The sequence below is a fragment of the Antrostomus carolinensis genome, unplaced genomic scaffold (genome assembly GCF_000700745.2).
Source record: "Antrostomus carolinensis isolate BGI_N321 unplaced genomic scaffold, ASM70074v2 scaffold18725, whole genome shotgun sequence".
Lineage (NCBI taxonomy): Eukaryota > Metazoa > Chordata > Aves > Caprimulgiformes > Caprimulgidae > Antrostomus > Antrostomus carolinensis.
In genome coordinates, this window is record NW_010318672.1 from 1 (window position 1) to 26,757 (window position 26,757).

General features: G+C 40.2%; 1 protein-coding gene across 1 annotated transcript; it reads left to right on the plus strand.

Annotated features, from left to right (window-relative positions):
* Positions 1–2,028: 2,028 nt before the first annotated feature.
* On the plus strand, positions 2,029–22,617 carry SKIC3 (SKI3 subunit of superkiller complex; the record flags this gene model as incomplete). Its single annotated transcript, XM_010168998.2, is given in 16 exon segments — positions 2,029–2,122; positions 2,708–2,785; positions 4,053–4,177; positions 5,015–5,138; positions 7,313–7,531; positions 8,347–8,419; positions 9,185–9,238; positions 9,351–9,462; positions 10,639–10,767; positions 11,377–11,498; positions 13,321–13,479; positions 16,643–16,795; positions 18,576–18,706; positions 20,414–20,432; positions 20,434–20,544; positions 22,540–22,617. Coding segments are annotated over 16 exon segments (1,781 nt in total), but the record flags the coding sequence as incomplete, so codon positions are not given.
* Positions 22,618–26,757: the final 4,140 nt, after the last annotated feature.

Sequence of the window (26,757 nt, forward strand, 5' to 3'; positions counted from 1 at the left end):
ACTCATCACCAATCTCCATCTGGACATTGAGGCATTGACCACTACACTCTGGATGTGACCATCCAACCAATTCCTCATCCACTGAACAGTCCATCCTGCAAATCTGTAACCCTCTAATTTAGAGATAATTATATTCTTGAGGACCATGTCAAAGGCCTTTCAGAAATCCAGACAGATGACATCCTTGGCTTTTCCCTTGTTCAGTGATGTAGTCACTCCATCACAGAAGGCCACTAGGTTGGTCAGGCAAGACTTGCCCTTGGTGAAGCCATGCTGCCTGTCTCGAACCACCTCCCTGTCCTCCATGTGCCTTAGCACAGTGTCTGGGGTGATCTGTTCTGTGATCTTCCCAGGCACAGAGGTGAGCCTGACAGGCTGGTAGTTCCCAGGGTCCTCCTTTCTACCATTTTTAAAAATGAGTGCAGTTTCCCTTTGTCCATTCACCAGGGACTTCACCTTACTGCCATGACTTCTCAATTATCATGGAGACTGGCTTGGCAACTACATCAGCCCATTCCCTCAGGGCTCTTGAGATGCATCTCATTGGGTTCCATGGATTTACGTATGTTCGGGTTCCTTAGGTGGTCACAAACCTGATCTCTTAGAGTGGGAGGAATTTTGCTCCCCCCAGTCCCTGTCTTGTGGTCGATCCACTCGAGAGGTGTGAGAAGGCAGATTGCCAGTGGAGAATGAGACAAAGCAGTTATTGAGTACCTCAGCCTTCTCCTTGTCTGTTGTTACTGGTTTGCCAGTCTTGTTCATCAGGAGCCCTACGCTTCCTTTGACCTTCCTTCTCTGGAAGGCTTCTACCTTCAAAAACTAGGGGAAGTGGGTTTAAGCTGAAAGAGGGGAGGTTTAGATGAGATATTAGGAAGAAGTTCTTCACTGTGAGGGTGGTGAGACACTGGAACAGGTTGCCCAAGGAAGTTGTGGCTGCTCCTCCCTGGAAGTGTTCTCGGCCAGGTTGGATGAGGCTTTGATCAACCTGGTCTAGTGGAAGGTGTCCCTGCTGCTGGCAGGGGGGTTGGAACTGGATGAGCTTTAAGGTCCCTTCCAACCCAAACCATTCTACGATTCATACCTGTAGAACCCCTTCTTATTACTCTTTGCATCCCTTGCCAAGCTCAGCTCAAGCTGCGCCTTGGCCTGACCCCATCCCTACAGAACCAGGCAGTGTCCCTGTACTCTTCCCAGGATACCTGTCCCTGCTTCCACTGCCTGGGCATTTCCTTTTTGCCCCCTTAGTTTGACCAACAGATCTCAACTCCATGCCAGTCTCTTGCTGTCCTTTCCTGATTTGTTGCACCTGGGGATCAAGAACTCTTGTGCTCTGTGGAAAGTGTCCTGAAAGCTCTGCCAGCTCTATTCTGCTCCCTTGTCTCTGAGGGCAGTTTCCCAGGGGGTCCTGTTGACTTCACTCCTTGGACAGCTCTGTTACTGATTTTTGAGAGCTACAAAATAAGGTGCAAGCACTTAAAATTAGATAAATGTGTGAGACTATATTTCTTTGTGAAATCCCTGTTCTTGAACAGACTGCAGGAGGGGCCTATGTGATCCTTCCTTGTCTGGGAAAAAAGGGTTAAAAGTCTGAGGTGAGCTGACAGCTCACAAATCTGTGCTTTAGCTACTGACAAGCTTTTCAGAGTTGTGGTATTAAAAATAAACCAGAAGATTCTTGCAGTATTTTACTAGAGTCAATACAAGCTGAATAGTTTCCTATTCTATTACAAAAAAACCCAAACCACTACGGGCTGAAAAACTTAAAATATATTGAGTGTGTTAATGCTGTGTCACAAGATTTGAAACATTTTTGAGCTAACCTGATGTCATATTGCAGGTCCTTGTATCTTTCCTTTATTTACCTGTAGCCTGTCAAAATTATCCCAGTCAGCAACTGGCAGAAGCACTTGGCAAAGTGTTTTGTGTATATGCCCACACTGTAGCATCAGTGTAGCAGTGTTTTTGTAATGCTTTTTTCACAGCTCTGTCTGATCATCTTCTCCTGTATTGTCAATTCTGATTTTCTAGAAAGAAATCCAGACGATGCATCTGCTTTCGCAATGCTTGGTTATTTGAATGAGTGTCTGCACCTAAAAAGGCAGGCAGCAGACGCCTATGAGAGGTAAACTATACACCCCAAAAAGTTCACTGAGAGAAGCAACTTGATTTCTTTTTCCATGCACCAGCTGAAAAACTTAAAGGTCTTTCTTTTCCTTTAGTAAACCTTACTTTCTCAATTGAACAGCACATTTCAACTGAGTGTATTGTAAAGGGAGGTGTGGGAGTGCTCTTACATCAAATTTGGAAATGCAGAACACAGAACTGGAGAAGTAAAGGCGTTCCAAGGCTTGTGTGTGTCACCAGGACATTTAGCTAATTCACTGTGTGGGATTTAAGTAAAATTTTGGGAGTTGGTAAGCTGGATTTTGGTTTTAGTCTCTGCCCCATTCTCATTAATGGAGGTGGTTGGGCGTTGTGTTAATTTTTAATTCTCTCTTCCAACGGTGGGGGGAGGTGGCAAAGGAAACCATGTTGGGTGAACATGTTTGCTGCTCCATTAAAACAGTAGCATAGGCTCTGTTTGTGCTTAATTAACATGGAAAAGCTTCTGCATAAAACACACTTGTCCATTTTGCTCTGAGAACTATTGTCAAAATATGCATCTTATAATCAGGTGTTAATCATTCTTAATTGCATTTGTTTTCAGGGCAGCTTCATTGCTGAAAAACTCTGAGGATACTGAGAAATACAACATAGCAATGCAAAACTACGGCAGGTCACTGTGGTAAGTGTTTGTTGACATATTTTCCCAGCCCCTAACTTCAGCTTTGGATGTAGTGAATGCAGTGGTGAGGCAGAAAGGTGAAAAGATGGTTGCTAAAAATAATCTGTAAAGCATCATTCTTAATTGTAAACAAGTTTGGACTTTGTATGTGCTCCAGAAATGGGCAATGGATTAAAAAAAAAAAAAAAAACAAAATCAGATTGCAAGGCATTGCTGTTTGTCTTCACAGTTTGTCCCATATCAGGGATTCCTTTATCCTCAGCTTCATACTTAAGTGCCTTAACACAGTCTACACAACACAACTTTTTTATGGTCTCCAGAATAAATTGGGGTTTTTTTATGATCTGCACACTTCAGATGTGTAGCAGACTTAGTGTGAATAAAATATCTGCTTCAAGGTTTATTTTCATTCCCTTCTCCCTGCCCTTTGAATTTGTATTGACATGTACAACCTGAAGCACGTGAGGTTGGGGTGTTGTGTACTTCTATGTGATCTTTCTGCTGATGACCCTCTCTGCTGCAATCCTACTCACAATTCTTAAGTTCCCTTTGTGTTCTCAGGGAAAGCAGGACACAAGTCTTAACAGATGAAGACTTTCAAACTTCTGTTTGATATGAGATAGCTCAAGCTCTACTAATTAGATATTTGTCAGCTCTCTAAGGAAACTTCATGTATTCTTACATTTCTGTACGTGGCACTGGAACTTTTAGGTTGTGGTAACCTGATAATTAATTCTTCAACTTCAGGGATGATTTTTAGAAGCAACTATTCAGTTCCTGTAGTCTCATATCCAAGCTGCATGCGTGGTGATTCCTGTGAGCAACTTGCACAAAAGCACAGCTCTAGTAACTAATAACTAATTCTAATGAACACAGTCCTGTGTAATTTCTTCCATAGTGGTCCTGGAACAAGAGTGCTGTATCTCTCTCTGTAGGTAGGTGTACTTGCCTGTCTCTCTGCATGCATACTTTGATTTGGGTTTTTTTCATGTTTCTCCTTTGCTATTTTCTCCCACTCTATTGTGTGGGGCATTAAGTGATGTCCTTGCATACAGCTATCATGCAGATGGAGAGGACTTTCTCGTATCAAAAGTAGTTGGAGAGAGTGGGGAATATTGCACATTCTTGTCCTAATCTTGCTCTTTTCCAGGTGTCTGCTTACATCTGCTGTGGAAAAGAGGGTATACTGGTCTGCAAGGACAGCTTGTCTGAATCACAGCAGCTGTTGCTACATCCTTCATACCAGTGACTGTTTTTGTTTTGACAGTGCCCTTGGTGAGTGTGATAAGGCCATCGAGGTTTACACATCAACGCCCCTGACTGAGTTTGATGGCATTGTGGGGATAGCATTAGCCTACTTCAAGAAAGGACTCTTTCAAGAAAGTATCAAAGGTAAGCATCTGCCTAATTCAAAGCATTATGGGACACTTCTCTTGAGATTACCAAAATTTGTTTGTCTGACCAACCTAGCTATAGTTAAGTTTATTTCACTCTTTCAGTCCTAATGCATGAGTACAAATTCCACAACTATTTTAATCATTAGGCTGTTCAAGCAGGGAGCTAGAACTATTCAAATGTGCAAAGGGAAGCTGCATTTCTTCAAGTGTTTAATTCTTGTCCATTAAGCTATTGTTCTGTTAGCTTCCCTTCTCAAATGGCTTTCCTGGAGAAAATCAGTTCTGGGTAGGAGATTAATGTGTTGTTCAAAGCACTTTAGCAATCAGTGTAAGTGCTGTAGTGTGGATTTCTGCACTGTTGAGACTTCACAGAAAGGTATACTGAATTGTCAGCATATACGGTAAGCACTTGCAAAGCAGCAGCCACCTCAGCATTTTAAATAACTCTTTGTTTTTAATCCGAGTCATGTGTGCACATCTGAAGTGCTACTTCATAAATGAATTATCACAGGGAGTATTCATACTGTGTTCTTTCAGGCTTTTTCTGGATATCCCAATTCTGTTTTTCAGCTCTATTTCCACTTGCTACATATTAAACACCTCCTAGGCTCCTTAAACAGCCCTGTAAATCTGGTGTTTCCTAACACACAGTTACTACCAAAGCCTTAGTCAACTTTTTTTTGTCTTCTGCCTATGAATTGAGGTGCGAAAATATAGTGAACCTGAAACCAAAGCGCCCCTGTGTGTGTTCTAATATCATGTCTTTCTAGAGGCTTTGTAGACATTGTATTTTTTTCTCCTACTTCAATTCTGAGTCTTGAATTTTTACCAGCCTATGAAAAAGCCTTGTCTGTTGCTGGGTCTGAAGAAGATAAAGCACATATCCTGACTGCATTGGCAATAATAGAGTATAAGCAGAACAAAGTGGATGCTGCAAAGACACTGCTGTTTAAATGGTGAGTGGAGGGAATATTAATCAGTATATGATGTTTTATTGTACCACTCAGTCCTCAGATTTACTTTTGGGGGATCTCAGGTGGGTATTTTCTTTTCATGTTGCAGTGTAAAAGTGGGAGTCGATGCAGTGATCTGTTAAGCTTATTCATGTGATACATCTTCTATTTTATGGCCTGTGTCTTCTTCCATATTCTTAAAGCAGTGTGGAGTGGAAGAGTTAGTGGGCTGAGTGGTTTGGATGTCTAATATATTTAAATTCTAGTTTTAATAGGTTTCTGTTTTAAGATAGTATTACTCTGTTGTTGTCCTAAGCAATATTTTTGCTCTTCAGCTGTAAGAAACCTAGATGACAGTTTAAATAGTCAAAAATCTCCAGAACAATTGTGTTCCAAGCCTCACAGACAAGGACAATCTTGCAGCTTCCCCGAAAAACAAACAGATCTGTATCATTTGTTCACTTAAGTCATGAATGCCTTTTTTTTTTTTCAGAGCTGTGGAGACTAAAAGCCCACACATCATTGTTAGTCTCCTGGTAGCTATGGATTAAGAGATAACATCTCAGCCTCTCACGATCAACTCTCTGTCAATAGAGAGCTCCAGTAGTGGCTGTACAGCCTCTGTCTTGCCAGCAGACTCCTGAAATTACTGAAATAGTGAAGGTCCATGACTAGTACACTCTAAATCCTGAGTACCTGATGATTAATTAGCTAGGAACTAGGGGGATTTCCTACATCCTATTAATCACTGCAGACTTCTAATTTTGTCATAAACATCAACAACAAGAGTTTTCTAGATTAGGTTAGTTTGAGTTTAAAGAAAGAAAATAGTAAATTGTTTAGGAAAGTGACACCACAGTGGCTATGTCTAGATCTGAATTGGAAGCACAGTGCTGCAAAGGGATACAGTGGATTTTAGTATTAAGAACAAAAATGGTGCATTCTAGTCCAACAGACAGATGTCTTTATTGACTAGAATTCATGCTAGGTGACTTAAAGGGCCTGAGTAGCACCTTGAACAAGAAGCTGCCTTTCTTCTTTTCTCATGGCCAGCTTGGTACAGAGATTTTTAGCCATGAGTGTGTCTTTATAGCTAATTTGATAGAATCCCACTTCTTGCTTGTCAAAGGGCAGGGCCTTTGCCCCTGATAATCTGGTGCTGACTATTCAAGTTTGTTTAACAGCTCTTAGAATTTTTTCTTGGCTAGGTACTGAAAACAAAACATAGAAGTTTACATTCCTGTCTTTTTTTTTTGAAGGCAAAAATAATCTTTAAAACCTTGATTACGACCCTGTAGTCACCTGATAAATGAAAGTGAGCAGCACTTGATTCTGTAGTTATATTTAGGACATTACAGTGAAATAAATCCAAATTACCTTTGCCATGCACTGTTTTTGATTTTGGTTGTTTTTACTGAGCTCATTGTTTATTCTCACTTGGGCTGAAGATCAGGGGATTAATTTAGTTAAGAGTTCTCCACATATATTAGAAAAATTTGCTGAGATCAATCAGTAACTGTATCTAGGAGGTCTCACTATAGCTTGGAATACTATTGATAGGAGGTGAAACTCTCATAGTGAATAGAATGGAGCAGTGCAACTCCTAGCAGTACTAAAAGTAACAGGTGATGGGAAGCATGCTCAGACTGCCTTATGTTGGAACAAATCTTGATGTAAACAAAGCATAATTTCTCAGAACATCCCTGTTCTCAGAAAGAGGGGTTCTGTGCAGAAGGCTCATTTCTGGCTTGTTAGTTCCTGGATTTCTGTTGCAGAGCTGTAAATAGGCCGACTACAGCTCAGTTTGACACCAGTTAACAGTACAAATGTCTTCAAGTAAAGGAAATTGTCGTCAGTATTACACATTGTCTCTTCCCATTCGTGCTATGGCTGCTGCTGAAGGACAATTAATGTGTCACAGTCTTTCCAAGTAGTGATACATTACAAGCTTGAGTGCTGAAATTCCACATAACCACTGCTGTTTTCCTTATCCTGAGACCTCAAGGATGCTGATCTAGCTTGATCCATGATCCCACAGTGAGAAGCTGTTATCACTGTATACCATACATGATACATAAGGTGCATGAGGACTCAGAAGGAACAAATACTGTGATGTTAACAGTGAGTTTAATTTATGCTCCAAAATAGTGTCTCCTTCCCTCCCTCTGATTCAACAGCTCCTTGAAGGAACCTACTATAGAAAGTCTGAAGGCTTTGTGCACACTCGGACTGGTAAAGCAGGATGCTACACTTGCAACGGCAGCCCTAAAAGAATTACTGAAGCATGAAAAAGCCAAAGATGAGATTTATGACAGGTGCCTTATTGCATCTGCTGTTTATGCATTGCAAGGTAGAAGTGTGGCAGCCCAGAGAGAAGTCTCCAAAGCAATACATAGGTATGTATTTTGTCTTTCTTCAGATTGTCTTGTGAATGTGTTGCTTTGATTACATTGAATAGTAAGCAAGCCTCTGTTCACTTAAAGCATTCTTCTGGGGGAAAAAAAATGTTTTGCAAGTGTGAAGACCTCACTTAAAGTTGTAGCATCAGCTGAGAGAAGCTTGCTTTCTGATTTATGGGATCAAATGACAGAAATTTCGTGGCTTGTTTGGGGTTTTCTTGTTTTGTTTTGGTGGCTTCTTTGGTAGTTAGATCAGTTCCACTGTTCTATGAAATTATTTTTCATCATATGTAGGAGAACCTTCAACATAGAAAAGTCTCTAGGGCTTTTATTTAATATCTAGGAGCATGTGAAGCTGTTCATTCCATTAGCTAAATGTGTGTGTTTAACTGTGTTTTGTTTAGCTTTGGTGTTTTAGAAAGGGGGAACTTCAGTCAGTGCCTTTAAGCAAGACACACTTTATCCTCTGTCAGAGCATTTTTGGAGACAATTCTTTATGCAAATTGTTTTTCTTCAACTGCAATTAAAATTCCTTGTTCTTCACACTCTGAGGACAAGACCTGTAGCCCTAGAGTTTATTTGTTTTCCTCCCATGAATATTGATCTGTATATTGTACATTTTTTTTTTCTTTAGCCATCAGTATAACTTCAGCATTGCTTTGTTTGTTTTAAATTACTACCTATGTCTATTTTCAACTGCACTGGGTTGTTTTCTTAATACAAAAAGATCCATTTGGGATTTATAGCAACTGCCTACCGAGCCATGGAAGACCAGGTTTGTATCTAAGCCTGTATCCTTGTTCTTTTCCCAGTAACCCTGATAATCCTGCCCTCTGGTCTCTTTTGTCTCGACTTCTTCCACTGTGTGCATCACAAAAGGCAAAAGTAAGTGTATTGCTGTAATATGTGTGTGCTGTTTACATCCTGAGTAGTCTGTGTTGTTTCTTAACTAAAAAAAAAAGACCCCCCCACACCTTCAGTACGTGGACATTCACTAGTTAATGTGAAAATTTAAGGCTTACATAGACAAATACATATGGAGCAATGCACAGGTACGTACTGAAATTACATATCCAATTATCTGCATCTTTTATGAGGTGGCAATTTTTTATCTCCTTGAAGTAAACTTACAGGAAAAATCTGCTAGAATTATTCCAACAAGAAAAGACTACTATGCTTTTTTTTTGCTCTTTTTTTTTTTTTTTTTAGTTTTATACATCTGTATGTGTGTATAGAAATATATATTAGGACTTAGGTATGTTGAATTTGGTTGATCTAGTGAATTTCACTTTTTGTATTAGCCAGTATTTCCTTGTTGTGTTTATGCTTATTATTAGCTCTTCTCCAAACAAGTGCTCTTTGTCTTAAGTTATGTCAATTCTGTAAACAGAAATAGCAGCCAAAAACAAACTCCTTTCTATATGGGGCTAAAATTAGAAACACAACGTATGGACAAACTCTGATCTTGAATGCCTCCCTCTTAATTCTTCATGAAGAGATTGTGCTGTAGGAAAGGAAAAGATCTCATTGTGCAAACTTGGTATTTCTGATTAACAAAGATAAAAAGATCTTGGCATTATATTTTGTATAAAATCTCTTAATTAATCAGTCATATGACCAAATCAATTATTCCTTTATTTAATCTTGCAGGGCGGAGCTGTGGCAGGAGGCGTCGCATATGCACGTGATGTAAACCATGGAAAGGTTTGGCTCTCTTAAAATGCAGACTTTATAATTCCATAAACAATCCTAAAGTTAATTCCATCTGATCACTTAAATTAAGGTGTTAAAGTCACTTCTATGTTCTGTTTTATAGGAGGTTCTGCTGAATATTGCAGTTAATCAGTTGGCAGCAGGATGTCACATGCTAGAAGATGAGAAAAACAATCCTCTGAAAAATATTCAGAAGGCAATCCACCTCTGTCCAGGTTACTCTTGTTCTCAAACACAGTAGTGATTTTTTTTTTACCCTTCAGAAACAAAATTATTGTGCTAACGAAAAAGATCTACTTTTCTTGGCTTGTTTTTTTGTTTCTGGTTGTCTCTCGATGTGTTTTGGGGAGAATGCTTAGAGTTGAAAATTTAACTGTGATTCCAAGTTTAGATATGGAGAATTAAACCAGACAAGAAGAAAAAAATCACTGATTTTTAAGGTATGGTCTGAAAACTTGGGCAATTTGTTAATCCCTCAGCATGAGAAGAGATAAATATTTAATATATTAGACAAAAAAGAAAAACACATGTGCCCTCAGAGTCAGTGTGAAACACCAGGCAGAAGAGATGTAGTCATCTAGCTTGAGAATTTGTATTGAATTGGAAATGTTCTTATACCATGTGCTGGTTATAAACAATAGGCAACTGTTCACCTATTTGTAAACTGTGATCTTCATTGAACGTGTGAAGTGCAAGTGGGGTTTTCAAGTGCTAATTTACACTTGATAGTGAAATACCAAAACGTTATTTCTTCTGCAGTGATTTTGCTCTGTTGCATTAGTTTGTCTGCAAGTTAAAAATTTAAATTCCTTTCCTACAGGTACACACAAGACTATGGCTGCTATTCAAAACCGCCACACTTTATGTTTTACTTTGTTAGATCTTCAAGCTTTCTGTCGTTTTGCTGGCAAAATTCATTATCTTTGGGATGAAAATTTACATGGGTGAAATCACCATAACTTCCATGCTAGTGGCTAGACAAGACTGAGTCTGTGTGACTGAAAGCTGTGGATGGCATCGTGGGATTTTTGATGCCACTGTTACGCAGCACTAAGTGATAGTCACATTTCATCTGTGTAGCCAGAAGTGAACTGGGAGCTTTGGTTAGCACACCAGTGAAAAATATATTAGTTGGCTTTAGAAACAGCATCTTCATTTTATAATTTGAAGAATCTAATGAGTTAGAGGCAAATAGTTTTCAACTGCCTTGGCTGAGCTGATGTAAGGGTCTAATTTAATTACTTACTTACCTTGTTCTTGATATCTCTGATTTACCATGTGTAGTTCCATTGATGTCATTGTTTTTATGCTTAATCTGGTAAAGACCAGTCTAAATTAACTAGCAGCATATTTAGAATGGGCATGAATTGCCTTTAACCATTCTTTTCTAGATAATCCTGCTGCCTGGGCAGTGCTAATGGCAGCCTGTCATGCTGAAAACACTGTTGTCTGTCTCAACAACACTCAGCCAAAGCGAACGGGTCTGGAGATGACACTTGTATCTACAGTTTCAGCCAAAAGTAAGCTATACAAGTTTTCTAGTTTAAAAAAAATAACATAGAATTGAAATGCTCTAAGCTTGCAGTACTCTGATGAATTTCAGAAGCTTGCAAATAAGCTGAGAATTGCTCAGTAGTGGTTTGAGCTGTAACTGTATTTTATCACATAAAAATGGTAAATCCTAATGCACAGCTAGGGTTAATTACTTAATCACAGCTTGCTTTCCCCTCCAAAGCCTCAAATGCTTTTTTAAAATAGTGGACTCTGATGCCTAAAAGGAAGGATGGATGTATTAGAGCACAGGAACACTGCTTCCAAGGAAAGGCTGAAGTACTCAAGTTTTGTGATTTTTACAGTAGATGGGTACCCTCAGCCTCAGTCTTACTCAACGTCCGTAGTGTTTTGAAAACTGGAATTAAAATTCCATGTTTGATTGATTGTTCTCAAACCATTAGCTCAAACAACATATTCTTTTTTTTTTTCTCCTCCTCTTGTTTTTAATTTTACCATCTCTTAAATGTTGCTGTTAATGAAAGTAGTCATGTCAGGTTGATACTCCAAAAGTTCTGCCTTACTAGACACTACAGCACATACAGGAATGTGGGTAAGTGTTTTATCTGTTTTTGCAGCTGGAGAAAATAACCTTCCACATAATTATATCCAGACTCTTGAAGACTGGTGTCTATGTCAAACTATTACAAGTCTAGAGGAGACTGGTAAACTCTCAGAAGCTGAAGCTCTTTGTACCAAGGTATGATGGTATCATATTGGCAGATTGTGGTAGAATTGTATAGAAATCATGATTTGTGTGCATTTTACAAAAAGGTAATCTTTGAATTAGCAACTGTCTGATCCATCAGAGCTACAAGATGCAATAGTTGCAAGCATTTTCCCCCTGTCCTCAAGATACTTACTGTATTTGCAATACCAAAACTCTATTGATAGTTGAAATAAGCAGTGTATAACATGACAAAGCTAAGTCTGCCCTTCCTACCTTTATTCATTAACCTGGTATTGCACAAAATGTTACAGAAATCTAAGGCAAGAAGTCTAGGTAGGAGACTTGTCGGGGACTTAAATGTCTGCTGCTCTTTTCTGTTGGTACTCCATTTCAGAGCCAAAAGTGGATGCTACAAGTTTAATTATTAAAAAGAAAAGTCTTGAGGCAACACAGCCAGGGTAGGGGAGTGGTGTGTTAACAAGCCTCAAGTGTGTGTTTCATGTGTTCATGACCAGTAGACTTGGCAAAAGATAAGCAAAGAACTAATTGGAATCAGCAGCCCACATCCCAGATGGAAGGAAAAAGGCTGATCCCATGCAAATGTGCTCCTTGCTCATGGCATTTCCATATTAACATGGAAGAGGCTTTAAAAAACAAACAAACCAAAACAAACCAGGTCAGTGAATATGCTGGTTTTTTAGGGGTTAGTACTTTCTTGTCTCTTTGTTTGCTTGGGGGTAGGAGGTCATTTCCTTTTCGGACCAGCATGTCTACTGACCTGTCTTACATTAACAAAGATCAGAGATTTCCAGACATACGAGGTGGTATCTGGGCATGGGGGAAGGTTATGTTGGGTTTTTGATTTCTTTTTTTAGTTAAATAGCTTGGGGAGAGAACAGTCAGCGTCTGCAGTTTGTCAAGAAACAAGAGTAACATTCTCTGGTATCACAAACTCTCATTGACAGTTTTGGACCCCAGGATCCTCAGAAAGCAGTATAACTGGGGATGGAGAGTCAGGCACTGTGGTTGTTCAGTGTGAGACAGACAACATAATTCCACACTTTTTAATGGGGAAAATTGCAGCAAATACTTGCAGCTTTTATTACATTTCAGAAAGTCTCTGCAGGTCTGTGGGTTCTTCACAAAGCAGCAGCTTGATCAGGACTCAGAGACAGCATATTTCGTTTTTTAAAAAATGGGTGTAAAGTACAAGTGTTGTTTCTTAGAACAAAAATATTCTTTGAACAGGTAAAATAACATGTCCTGTGACTTGCAGAAGCTTCACCTGCTTCACCTGAGCATAAAGCAACAGATAACTAGTTTTCTGTCCTTGCTTTTTTGCATGAGTTTGTCCCCCAAAAAAATAGTCTGTAGGTATCTATAGATACCTGTATATAGGTGTTTAGTGCAAAGTGCTTCTGTTCCAATGAGCATAAAGCACCTTAGCTGGCAGAACTGAAATTGCTTGGAACATACACGAGGTCACTTAACCACAGGGTAGGTTTTTGCCTCCATTAGCCCAAAACTTTTAATAATTTCGAAACCAAAGGAGAACTAGAGGTCTGCCATTTACCTATCTTATCTTTCAGAAACCCCTAAGGGTAGGACAGGTAAAAGATTTAGGATAAACTTCAAATCTATTTTGAGGACAGAAGAAATGTTACCTATTTTCATGTGTCAATTCCTGGACCACTCCCTTGTGCAGGGTAGGAGGAAAATGCTGTGTAACAAGCATCCTGAGAATGATTTCAGTGCTCTTTTCTATAAAGACCAAAATGGAAAAATAAAAAGTATCTTCTGATATTTGGAGGTGATAATTCTGGTATCACGTTGAGCCTTGTTTTGGTTTTAGGGTTTAAAAAGCTGCCCTGAGCACCCAGCTCTGTTTTTGCTTCTGAGACAAGTTCAGTGTAAGCAGCTGTTGCAGTCTCACAAAGAACTTCCAGACACCATCCTGGAGGAGCTTCGCAAGACAGTCATGAGCAGCTCCACCTCAGTTGCAGCCTGGCAAGTAAGTGTGGCTTCTCTCCCTGACTTCGGTGTGCTGCTCTCAGCAGAGTATGCACTGGAAGTGGGTGAGAGTTTGTTTCAGTGTTTGCTATTATTTGTCTGCCAACAGCCAGTGACAGAAAAAAACAGCTTATATTCAGTTCTTTATAAAGTTGTAACATTATATTAATTTTCTTGAATAACTGAAATAATAAGGACTGTTTGTAAGAGCGAGCAGACATGGAGGCAGGAGAATTACAAACTTGAGACAAACCCTTGGCACCTGTGTCTTTAGGGACCTGTGACTTGGCGTGTGAGCAGAAACAGGTGGAATATTTCATAACCCATAGGAATAGATGGAAGTAAATGATTTCCTGATGTAGTAATGTACAATTCCTTATTCAGGGTCTGAAAGCCTGAATAAGTCTCTTTCTCTAACCTCTGGGCATCAGGTGTCACTGTTCTTTTGAGTAAGTTGAGTCTGCAGGGAAGAGAAATCACTCCCAGTGAGTGTTCACTCACTCCTTTCCACAGCATCACGAGAGACCGTTTTTAGTTAATACGAAGGTGCTATAACTTGCTTCATATGCTGCTTCTGAGACAGTCTGACAAGTCTGTCTCACACATGCCAAGAGATCTTTCTGGTGATGCAGCTTATTTATTTATTTGTTTCCTAACCGTTGCTGTTAGTTACAGCTATTATCCTCCTTTACCAATGTTAGCAGCACGTTGTTTAGAAAAATCCCATGAACTTCAAGAGTCCTTTATGTAGCTGCAGGATTTATGGTGCTCCCTCTACCTGTTGAACAAATAGAACCCTGTTTGTGGTAAGATTCATGAAAGTTGGTTTCAGTCTTAGAAGATCAGTGCAAGGCTGCTGTAGAGATCATTATCTTATTTATTATAAGGCTGCAGATTCTCTTCCCTGCTGGAACATATGAATATCACTTGTGTAAAGGTGCATTTTGTGATCCATTTCTCTTCAGCTTGTGAGACTTCATCTTTCTGAACTGCAGAACTTGTTCATATTGGATTTGCAAAATACAAGGGTGTGGGACAGTATTTGGCTGATCTCAGCAAAACTCCTAGCACTGCTAAATTAATTGAGGGAGATGTGCTGGAGCTTGTCGGCTACAGGCCTTGGGAAGAATAAGATAAGAACTTTAGAAGGAGCGGGTTGTGCTGACCTTCTGTCCTTAACAGGATTGGGAGGCTATGCAGCCATCCTGTTGAAGGGGAACTATTGTTCTTGTGTAGTGGGGACTGATGTAGTAAGGGGAGGTAGATGTTTAAAGGGGGGTTTTTAATACTGACCAATCTGTGTGTGCCCAGTGTGAAATGTAGACCAATGAGCCTGTAACACAATGTTAAAAACACCAATCAGTTTAAAACACGCTGTCTTCTGATAAGTATAAATATATGTAACGGCTCAATCACGGCACGAGGGCATGCAAGATCTGATTGTATCCTCTATTTTAGTAAAATACTTTGAAAATGGATTTAGAGCTTATACATTCTTCAAGCATCCCTTGCACAGCGAAGTGTCATCTTATTTACAAGCAGGGTGAAGTAGTGAACTGAAAAGTGTCTGTGTTTTGGTGGGGGAAGGGTTGGGGTTTTTTGTTGTGTTTTGTTTTGTGGTTTTTTGTTTGTTTTTTTTTTTAAATCCAGGCCACAGATAAGATACCCTGGAGGAAGGTCTTTTCAGTCTTCAATTAAAGAAGATATTTTCAGGGCTTGGATAGCATTCTGAAAAAGCCTGGCTGCTACGTCTGTTCCTAATGGATAAATCTATGCTTTTATGTTTCTGGCTCTAGACTTCCTAAGAGTTGGAGAAATTATTTGTCTTACAAGTATCCATCATGATGCCTTACAGTTTTACTAAGTTAGAGAGGCCTTCACTTTATTTTTTTGCTTAAGTTTTTAGCTTTTGTCTACATGGTTGTTTTGCAGGATTTAGGATTGCTACTGAAATACTGTTCCCATGGCCATTCTACTTTTTGTGCTGTGGCTTACCAGGAAAATAGAGAAAAGCTGGTCTGGCAGATCTGCTGTTGTGCTTTTGCATGAGGGTTCTCTTCTCCTTCACATCTTGACTGCTAGGTATCTTCAGCTGCAAAGAACTGAGGCCAAGGAAAGGTTTTTTCTGCTCAGGAATGGATGTTTTACTTTACAAAGCAGTCCTGCAGCTTGATGTCAGGGATGCACAATCTCACTAGTGCTAATAAATACTTCCTAGCATGTCTCTTCTTCTCAATGATAAGTAACTTCTCTGCATTAAAGAGGGTGAATAGTTTTGCCCCTTCTAACAGCAGGCAGCCTTTAGCTAGCAAAAGTCTAAGGACCTTTGCTTAAAAGCAAGGGAATTGGTTTTTTAAGAAGTTGCTTCGTTTGCTTGGTGATCCAGCAAAGAATTTCTAAATGTGACTTATGTGTCTTGATGGATATCATGTACATGTCAGGGATTTGCCAACTTGTGGCTGTGTCTGCTTCAGAAAATGTGACCTGACTACAGAATTAAAGAGGGAGGAGTTAGAATCCTTTTCCTTCTCTGCATTAACAAATCCAGGATGTCTTGTGCTGTTGGAGCAGGCAGCTAGAGCATCAAATTCTGCACAGATCTGCACAGTGTTTACTTCCTTAGCCCTATCTAGCTCCCCTAGCATGACTACTGGGTCAGAAACTGTGTAGCTCAAGTCTACACCCATTATTTGAGCTCACACTGTAATGTCTTTCATGTTCCTGTCTTTACTCAGATAGGCTGAAATCACTTTTGTTCCAGAGGAAAAAATTAATCTCATCATCTCTACAGAACTTTGACAGACAAATGAGGCACCACACAATGCTCATCTAGTCTGAAGGATGACTTTCACAAAGCCAGTGGTGTTACTTATTCACCTGTGAGCAATCTCCAGATGAAGACAGCTGTCAGAAGAGTTGCCCATGGGTGTTCAAGGGACCTCCAGAAGGAGTTACCGTAGTGAGGTGTGCTGCCAGCTCTGCAGCAGACTGTGTTTGCCTACAGGACTGCGCAATATGTTGTTGGAAGGAGGGCTGGGTGGGTGGTGGTGTTTTAGCTGATAGGATTCTGTGGTACTCTCCTAAATTGAACTAAATGATATTACCTAGTGGATGTGTGTTTTGGTGTCTCCATAACTGATTTTGTTGGATGTTTTATTTTTCAGTGGCTGGCAAAAGTATATCAGTCTCAAAGGATGATGGTTGGAGCAGAGATGTGTTACAGAAAGAGTCTGCAGTTGGCGTCACAGCAGGGCAGCTGGAACGGGAAGCTATCCAGTCTGCTCAGGCTAGCTATGCTCGCCCTGGAAATCTGCATGGTAGGATAATCCAGATTACATAACTGCATGATTTAACAGAAGTTCATGGGATGTAGGGCTTCCACAGCCTGTAAATGAAGCCCTTGTTTGAATGACTTTGCATTTTATGAGTGACAACTAGAGAATAAAATGAGACTGCGAGGGGCAGCTGACTGTTTTTAGAATGTCTTTTTGTAAGAGAGGTTGCTGTGAAATAATCACATAGAACCACTGTCTACATGAAGAGGTTAACTTGTTCAATGAGGCTTATTTCTCTCATAGCAGAGTCAGTTTGATCATCCAAATTAACATACCCTTCAAGTCTCTGTCCTGTTGTTCAGACAAGTTGCCTTAATAAACATATTTCCTGCGCTGGTGCCTGGAGACTCCAGTCAAGTTTTAAGTAACTTTATGCTATATGGTCATTTCTAGATATGGTGCCTTGCCTTGAAGTATAAAAACAGTCTAAGGGAAGTGTACTTTGTGGTGTAAAGAAAATTATTCTACTCTTTGCACTGAGGGGCCAGGTGAACATAACTCAAATTCTTGGCAAATCTCTATTCTCTTTAAGCATTGTCACTCTAGAAACTTGAAGTGTACTGCCAGACTTCTTTAAAGCCTGATGTAAAAGGTAGATACTGCCATGATCTTGGCTAACACTTTTTCATGTATTTTAACTGATAACCAAGCTAACAACCATAATCAAAATCAGGCAAACCCTGTCTGTCTATCCTCAGTGCTTATATAAGAAAAGGCAGTCAGTTTTACCAAGGATAAATCTCCAAAGCTGTTGCTTCTGGTGGGAAAAGAGAGTCCCCCTCAGCGTAGACAAGTTCCTTTCTCACAAGCCATATGCTTGAAATGGCAGAATTTGTTAAGTGACAGGATTTTTCCTCCCATAATTCTTCTGTCTGTTTTCTAGTGGTCTGCTCCCTGTTACCTGTTGCTCCTAAATGTCTCCACAGGTCACAAGGTATCCTCTAATTTAATTAATACCACTTCTTCAAATGCTGGCCCAAATTGCCTGAGGATATGCAATATTTTGTATAAAAACGTAATTAGTACAAAACTGATTATCTCATCTCTGCTTTTTGCATGAGCAGAGCAGCTGATCAGTGGATTTCTGTTCGCCCTCTCTGATCTGCACAGGCTTAATGAAATGTGCAAAAGCCTGGTGAAAACCTTGCTCAGATCCAAGAAAGCTGTGTTTGAAAATTGCTTGTCTCCCAATTATCTGTCCAAATTAAAATTTGGGCATGCCTTCAAGTGCAGTAATTTGAATGCTGTCCAGACACAATGGGGATAATGAGATTTTTTCTTAAGCCAGAAGATATAGGGATTTGCTCAATAGTTGCTCTATTAGGTAATTACCATCCTGGACTTGGTTTTTACTTACGGTAAAATACGTAGTCTCTCTGGGGATAAATTCTATATTCTAGAATAATATTGTACATGGAATGGAAATTTGCAGGAGCAAACAAGGGTTTGTGATTAAAACAAGCTTTACTAAAACATATGTTGAAGAAAATAAAAAGATTCTTTGCATAAATGATGGAATGCTCGCAAGACTGTTCCTAGAATATTTAATGTGACTTTTCCAGGCTCTTCTAACCACTGTTTGTTGGTGGGGTTTGTTTGTTTGTTTTAAAGAAATATCTTTCTAACATGCCAAATATTTTATATAACTCAGAACAGCTTGAAATAAACCTACTCTTTGGGGAGCCACAAACAAAACCTGATTTACACTGCACACTACAATAAAACCCTTTCTTTTTTCTTTTTTATTTTCCCCTTATCATAGGCTAATGTCTCAGATGAGCACTGGCCATCCTTGGTTCAGGAGGCAACAACTGAAGCTTTGAAACTTTCTTCTTGCCCCCTGGCAGCTCTCCTACAAGCACTGCTGCAGTATCATCGCAAAATGGGAGCGAGGTATGCCTGATCTCTTTGAGTTTAAGTGGAACACACTGTCTAAAAGTACAAGCAGACATTATCCACAGATCTAACTCCAAGAACTATTGAAAACAGGGATCAATTCTTGAAGTAGCGTGGCAGTTAAAGGGAGATGTGGAAGGGGTTAGCAGTGTGGGGAACCAGAAGCAGCAGAATATTCTTCTTTTTCTCAAAAAAAAAAATTAAAAAATGACCTTCATACCTAGAGAAAAACAGATGTAAGACAACTTCTATTTTAATAGCATGTTACCTAAATAAATTAATCAGGAAGGCTATGCATCTCTCAAAGATCTTGTTACATGGCACTGTAGAAACAGATCTCCCTACCCTATCTACTGCTGGGATTCATTTTAATCCTAAATTGTCCTCACAGTCAAAATTTGCCTACATTCCCCAACAACCAGGTCCTCATTGTGGCTTTTGGAGGAAGGGGAGGAAGGTCTGGAGGAGGGGGCTTGGAAGCCTCCTACTTTGTGAGTTTGGTTATTCAGTCTAGTTTGTCTTTTACAGTATTTTTGTTTAAACTGTGGAAAATTAAAACATTCTTGATGGTTTTGTTCAATAGTTTCACCTGTTTTTATAGATTACTCTAACAAGCTGGCTTGCTTTCTCTGTGGGCTTTTGAGAAGGTGACAGGCAGCCTGATGGGATTTTGATGGTTGTCAATTCTAACAAAATTGGGCCGAAAACTTAATTAATCAATTAAAATCAATCTTATTACAATTTCAGGTATTAACTTAGGTGAACCGTAAGTTATATCACAAGATCTAATTGATCTGACTAGTTGTTTCAAAATCCTGAAACAAGAAATTAATCTTAACTAAAAATAGGACAGAAAAAACAAGATGTAACCTCTCAGCAGCCTGTTAGATCATCACAATGTGCTGGAAAATCACATTGCTTGTAAAGGACAGAATTCTTGAAGCAAGAGCCGAAGCTGATGGAGCACCCATGAATGAATATGACATCCCTAAACTTTATTGCCAGTTTTTACCAGGTTTCTTCTAGCACAGTGAATTTGAAAATGTGCTGGTTAGGTATCAGTGGGTGGTGTTGGAAGGTGGTATCAGCCACATGGAATTTTAGACTTTGTGTAGTAATTTCTGTTCCAATTTCCTTCTCTTCTGGAATTTCACATCTTGCCTCTGTGTTTGCAGGAACTGCGATACCTCTTGTGAGCGCCTGGATTAAATATGTTTCTGTACAATATTAAATTCTATCAGGATTATTAAGGTTTATTGAACCACCTGCTTCTCTCAGGTGCCCTGTCGTCCAAAGGATTTATTTCATAGCTCTTAAACAGCAGAATACCTGCTGTCTTTTTTTTCAGCTGATCACATACTGAAGTTGGAGGTTGTGCTGACAGTGTGATGTTTGTCATGTTATTGTAGCAGTCATAAAATCTGCTATGACAATCTAATTTGGGTTACTTGCTAGGTAAAGCACTAACCTGAGGGTAATATATTAAGCATAACAACGGTGGCAGTGTTCCTTAGCATTCTAGAGGCAACTACATGGGAAACAAAGGAAGGTACAGCTCTGCTCCCTCACTTTTTTGGGTGGAATGGAAATAAGGACCTTCCCTTGTTACCCCTGATCCTTGCTGCCTGCTCTGGGATACTGCTGTGTTACATGCAGCCTAGTGGGTTGCATTTAATTTGGTTTATGTTTTGGTTATAATTCTAGGGAGACTCGTCGAATGTTGGAAAGAGAGGAAAATGGTGTATCAACCGGGGAATCCAGAAACCATAGCGTCAGTGGCACGCTGGTACCTCCTGCAACATCTGTATGCCAAAGATGATTGTGAATTAATAGATGTAAGGCAGTCCGTTTTATATAGAAATTCAGTCTATTTATGTTAAATATTGTGCTTGCAACTTGAAAGTGGGGTGGAGAGGGCGGTGAGGGGTGTGCTGACTCGCTTGCTCTAGAGGTTGCAATGTTTTAAGGAATCTATACTGACAAAACCTACCCCAGTTTTCAAAATTGCATCCGGTTTGTTTGAAAGTCCTCTATTCCTCCCTGCAGTATTAATGAAAAACAAACAGTAAAATCTCTCTAATCCAAACAGGCAGGAACTCCACTGGTGACTCTTCAGTAGACACGAGGACCATTTTATCAGAATTTTACCAAAATACATTAATGCACTAAAATTGTTAATTCCCCTTAACCTGGCTGGAACAGAGTGGTATCCTTGGTGCAAAAAAAATCTGAACAGTAGAGAGCTGTACTTCCTGTACTTAGGATTTTTATTGTCTCTGTAATGGTACGTTATTTTCAGTACAGGGTACATTATAGAATCATAGAATCACAGAATGGTTTGGGTTGGAAGGGACCTTAAAGCTCATCCAGTCCCAACCCCCCTGCCAGCAGCAGGGACACCTTCCACTGGACCACGTTGCTCAAAGCCTCATCCAGCCTGGCCTTAAACACTTCCAGGGAGGAGCAGCCACAACTTCTCTGACCAACCTGGGACACTGGCTCACCACCCTCACAGTGAAGAACTTCTTCCTAATATCTCATCTAAACCTCCCCTCTTTCAGCTTAAACCCATTTCCCCTTGTTCTGTCATTAACTGCCCTTAGGAAAAGTCCCTCCCCAGCCTTCCTGGAGCCCCTTCAGGTACTGGGAGGCCACTAGAAGGTCTCCCCGGGGCCTTCTCTTCTCCAGGCTGAACAGCCCCAACTCTCTCAGCCTGTCCTCACAGCAGAGCTGCTCCAGCCCTCGCATCATCATCCTGTTGGCCTCCTCTGGACTTGTTCTAACTGGTCCATTAGTTTCTTTTGGTAGTACTGCACAAATGAATTTGGTCAAACTCACAGATCCACACAGCTCCTTCATGTGAGTGGTTCATTTTGGCTGGTAATTGGCATCACTTCGCTACTCCAACCCCGAATGCTCTCTCCTAATCATCTCCTCACTTGCTGCCACCGGCACGATGAGCTCTTTTGCCCAGATTAACAGCTCTTCCCTGGTGAAACATTGGATCTGGAGGAAAGTACAGTCAGAGGTGTAACACATCAGGCAGGCTCAGGGTTGATAAAAACCCATACACAGACACACAGGTTCGTAAAAAAGCTAGAATTAATGAGTTTGGATGATCGTGGTGTGATCCCATTGCACTTGCCTCTGCAAAATCATCTGTACTCTCCACGAAGAGTACAGTAAAAACAACAGCTGAAGATGTGCTTGATCCCACTTAATGGTTTTCCTGTTGAATATGTATAATGTGATTGGATGACCAGAGAAGTGCCAGAAACTTATGAATATCAGCGAACATTAGGTTGTCACGGGTGCTTTTTTTAACTAGTGGAAAAACTGGAAATAGGAGGTGTGGAAAATAAATCAGGAAAGGTTAAATTTAAACAGGGGAGGCAAAAAGATACCTTAGCAATTTTGTTTTAAGTAGCTGCAGAGAATCTCCTGTTTGTCAAATTTAGATTTATACAAAAGTACTAGCAGGAGGCAAATGTGTGTCAGCAGGGAGATGGGTCTCATCTGTCTCTGCTTGTTTCATTGCCAGCAGGTAACTTACTTGTCAGACTTGATCTCAGCCTCAAGTGACAAATTATGCTCTTGCAGTGCATTGCAAGTGACTTGCAGGTTTATCAAGTCACTAGATGGAGAGATATTTTAAGTGCCTGACGTTTTAAGGAAGCTGATGGGTAATATTGCATATTTCCTATCTGGGCTTATGGGTTACTTAATCTTGTAAGGAAACTGCATCAAAATCAAAACTCATTTGAGATTGTCAATAAAGTATAAACAATAAAATGATTAAATTCTCGTTTTTTCCTTGTTTTTCTCTGCAGGTGCTTATAGAAAATGCCAAAGCTAATGGAGATGTTAGAACTCTGGAACTGCATGAGAAATTGTCAGCAAGTGCCTAGTATGGATTATCTCAAGTGAAAAATCTTCCACTCCTGGAACTTAATTAGTCCATCTACCAGGAGCATATGTGGTTTGGGCTTTTCTTATTTGTTTGTGTCTGGTTTTGTTTCTTTGCTGCATCAATTGCAACTTTGTCTTTAGTTTTACTTTTTCTTCAGTAACAGTAGGTTATTTTCTTGTTGACATGGGTTACACCAGAGAAATACACTTTATTTGAAAGGAGAACCCTGAATTTCACTTTTATTTTCTTCCTCCCTGAAAGTTGAGCGCTGTTGGCAATGGGGAGTACTTGTCTGTGTTTCCCTCTTGGCCTCACACAGAAGTACAATATTAAGTGTATTGGCAGTGATGCAAGAATGATGGCACAGAATCTTACTAGCTAAGTAGCAGCAAACTTTGCTTCTTTCCCAGGTACTGTAAATCATTCAGAGATTTAAAATGTCTGTATTCTCCAATATACTTTGTTTTGCAGTGGAGACCCAGATCCACTTGGAACTTCATGTGTGATGTCAGTTTATACTTTTTTAAATTTTATTTTTATTTTTTTTTTTAGCTAATCTTGATTACAGCAGTGTATCCTCTTGACTGCAGGCTTCAGTAAACATTCCCATCAAGAAAAGCTTGTGATTGTCAGGGACAGGGTCATATTTATAAATATGTATAACAGGCTCTATTTATGTCTTGGTAATTCTGCTGCTGACTGCTTAATTGGATGAATCATGACAGTGGTTCTTAAGACATGATGTTATTTTGCCTTTATGTACATGAAAATAATAATAAAAAAATAAAGCAATGATTCCACTCTGTTAGTGTTACCTTTAGGGGTTTTTAAGCTGTTGACTAGAGTCACAATAGCTGTCCCATTTACTGGTTTAAAGTTTCTTAAAATTACAAAATTACTGTCTGTCCACCAAAGTCTTACGATGGCTCATGTGATCCCATGTCACAGAGGAGAAAGGGCACTTCTGAGGTGTGCAGTTGGTTTTGGAACCAGTGGTACTGGGCTTAAAGAAGGCAGGATGCCGAGCCAGGGCGCGTGGGATAGAATCACAGAATTATAGAATGATTTGGGTTGGAAGGGACCTTAAAGCTCATCCAGTCCCAACCCCCCTGCCAGCAGCAGGGACACCTTCCACTAGACCAGGTTGCTCAAAGCCTCATCCAGCCTGGCCGAGAACACTTCCAGGGAGGAGCAGCCACAGCTTCTCTGGCCAACCTGGGACACTGTCTCACCACCCTCACAGTGAAAAACTTCTTCCTAATATCTAATCTAAACCTCCCCTCTTTCAGCTTAAACCCATTTCCCCTTGTTCTGTCATTAACTGCCCTTATGAAAAGTCCCTCCCCAGCTTTCTTGTAGCCCCTTCAGGTACTGGGAGGCCGCTATAAGATCTCCCCAGAGCCTTCTCTTCTCCAGGCTGAACAGCCCCAACTCTCTCAGCCTGTCCTCACAGCAGAGCTGCTCCAGCCCTCGCATCATCCTGGTGGCCTCCTCTGGACTTGTTCTAACTGCTCCAGGTCTTTCTTATGTTGGGGGCTCCAGAACTGGACGCAGTATTCCAGGTGGGGCAAGTATTCCAGGGGGATGTGCATCTCTGTGTCACTGTCATTTTAAAGAGGAAAACTCAGCTCAGAAGGCCGGGGTTTCTCCTTTGTGGAGGTGAGTAGAAACTTCTCTGAACAGCAAGAATATCTCCTTGTCTCCCACACTTTTGTTCTCCCACCCGTCTTAATGCAAAATACCTTCCTGAAAAAGATTTTTTCTTGGTAAATTTAGATGGATTGTGTTTCCTTTCACAACCTGCTGTCACATAGTCTTGAACTATCAGTAACTGCAGATATTTAAAGGGAGTGTTGCAAGAGCCAGGCTCGTGACTCTCAAGACTAGCTGTAACTTTTTTTAGCTGCTTATTATTAAAAAACCTGGGAAAGTTGTTAGAGCCTATCGTTCACATCCTTGTGTTATGGTCTTGATATTTGTGCCTCCTACTCCAGCGGTGGGAGAGGTGTCATTCAGCACTAAACCTTAAATACTTTTTACATCTAGAGCAGACAGGTAAGAACAGGCCAGAGAAACGGGTACGTAACCATCAACTATTAATATTCCGCTTCAGCTGTGAGTATTTGGTTTTAGAGATAAAATGTACAGTGTTTTTTCATTTCAGAAGACCCATGAAGTTATTTCTACTGTGATCAGCGATTAACTCCTTGAAGAAGATAATTATACAGCCCAAAGCTGTATTACGTGCCCTGTAGGGGGGGAAAAAAATAAATCCACGTATCTCCACCACCTACACAGTGAAAAGTGCTGAGGGAATGTGAGTTTAAATTTAAAGCTCCTGCAAAATCCCATCAGTCTGAGGTAAAAGTCTTGCTCTCCTCATTTTTTAACAACGTAGATCCTCTACAAAATCATCCTGAGGTAACACTGAAAAAACTTGTAAATGCGTGGAGTTTGAGGCAGCCCCGTGTGTTATATTATCGTAGAGCTCAGCTTTAATGCTGTGCGAAGGCACATAAGCATCATTGAGTCGGGGAGCAGAGAGTTAGTGATGGATTTCCCTGCCTGAGAAGTCATGCATCTGGCTCCTACTACTGTAAAGTAATAAACAAAAAATAAACATTCCCCAACTGTAATTTGTTTTATTATGTTGGATGGTGCTGAAGGCAGAATGGAATGAGGGCGAATTAATTTCAAGGTAGATTTTTCCACTACTTCAGATAGGAAGGATTTTATATGCTTCTTACCTTTCCTTCTAGACAGACATGAGGCAGTGGTTTGCTTCTGAGAATTTTATTTATTTATTTGTGTCATGCAAGTTCATTCATTCTCTGTATTTCCCATGAATTGCTGGTCTGAATTTCTACTCAACTTCCGAGCTTCTCTCATAATGGTATCATGAAGTACAGTGGGCAATTGCATTAATTTAGAGTTTAACAAAAACAATGATGTATGCTTCCCTCTCCCCAACACTTGATACTTTAAAAAAATATACAATTTAAAAAAAAAACTCTTTTAAAAACTCATAGGTATAAAACTCTTGAGAACTGTTTTAATGCTGTGCAAATGCACCTTTGCAAGGAAAACTACATCCCTAATCCTGCAGCCCAGCTGAGTATCATCCTGGGTATCTAGAACACAGCTTTCCTTCTCTCCAAGTAAATTTGCTTCCTACTGGTTTAACCAACCAACTGACAGTTAAATAACTATTAAATTTAGTGTTCACAGGGGAGGGAGGGATCATTTTGAGTTTGACCGCAGTGAGGAGCGATAAATACTGAGGTAATGCCTTTATGCAATGAAGGTGCTCAAACAATAGCAACGTTCCAAATACATATTCATGTGTAATCTGAATTTATAATTAGGCCCTCAAACCCTCCTGGTATAATCATACAAACTGATTTTCTATCTAATCAGTATGATTAGATAGAGCATGTTAGATAGAGCAGTATGATTAGGTAAAGAAACATCCAGTTGTGCTGAATGGTGAAAGGATAGACTGATCAACAGATCAATATATAGATAGATAAGAAATGTGCAGCAGTGCTTCTGTCCTCTGTTTCAGGGTTAGACTCTGAAGGTTGTATTGGCTTCCTTTTCCTTTTCCTTTTCCTTTTCCTTTTCCTTTTCCTTTTCCTTTTCCTTTTCCTTTTCCTTTTCCTTTTCCTTTTCCTTTTCCTTTTCCTTTTCCTTTTCCTTCCTTTCCTTTTTTTCACCATGTGCTTTTAATAACCTTATATTTCACCTTTTTGCTGTTCTCAATATACTGAGAACCGCAGGATCCAGGATGCTCGGTGGGGAGGTGGATATGCCAAGCCGTACGAACAGCTGCTTCACTGGCAGACAGCTGTGTGGGCAAAAAAATGACTAAAGTCCCTCAAAGAAGATAGAGAAAGATAGTTTGGGGGGCTGCCCTCCACCTCAGATGTCTCGCTATGACAGCACTCACGGACTTCAAGTCTACAGTGAAGGTGGAACCCTCTGTAATGGGCAGAATATACAGTGAGACCAAAACAGGGATTCAGAGCAGCTCAGAACCTGCTGCATGTTATCAGGATTGTGGTGGTGCTGCTGCTGCCTGTAGGAAATGGGACAGACAGACCTGACCTGCTGATCCTCCCCCTCTGCTCTGCCCTGG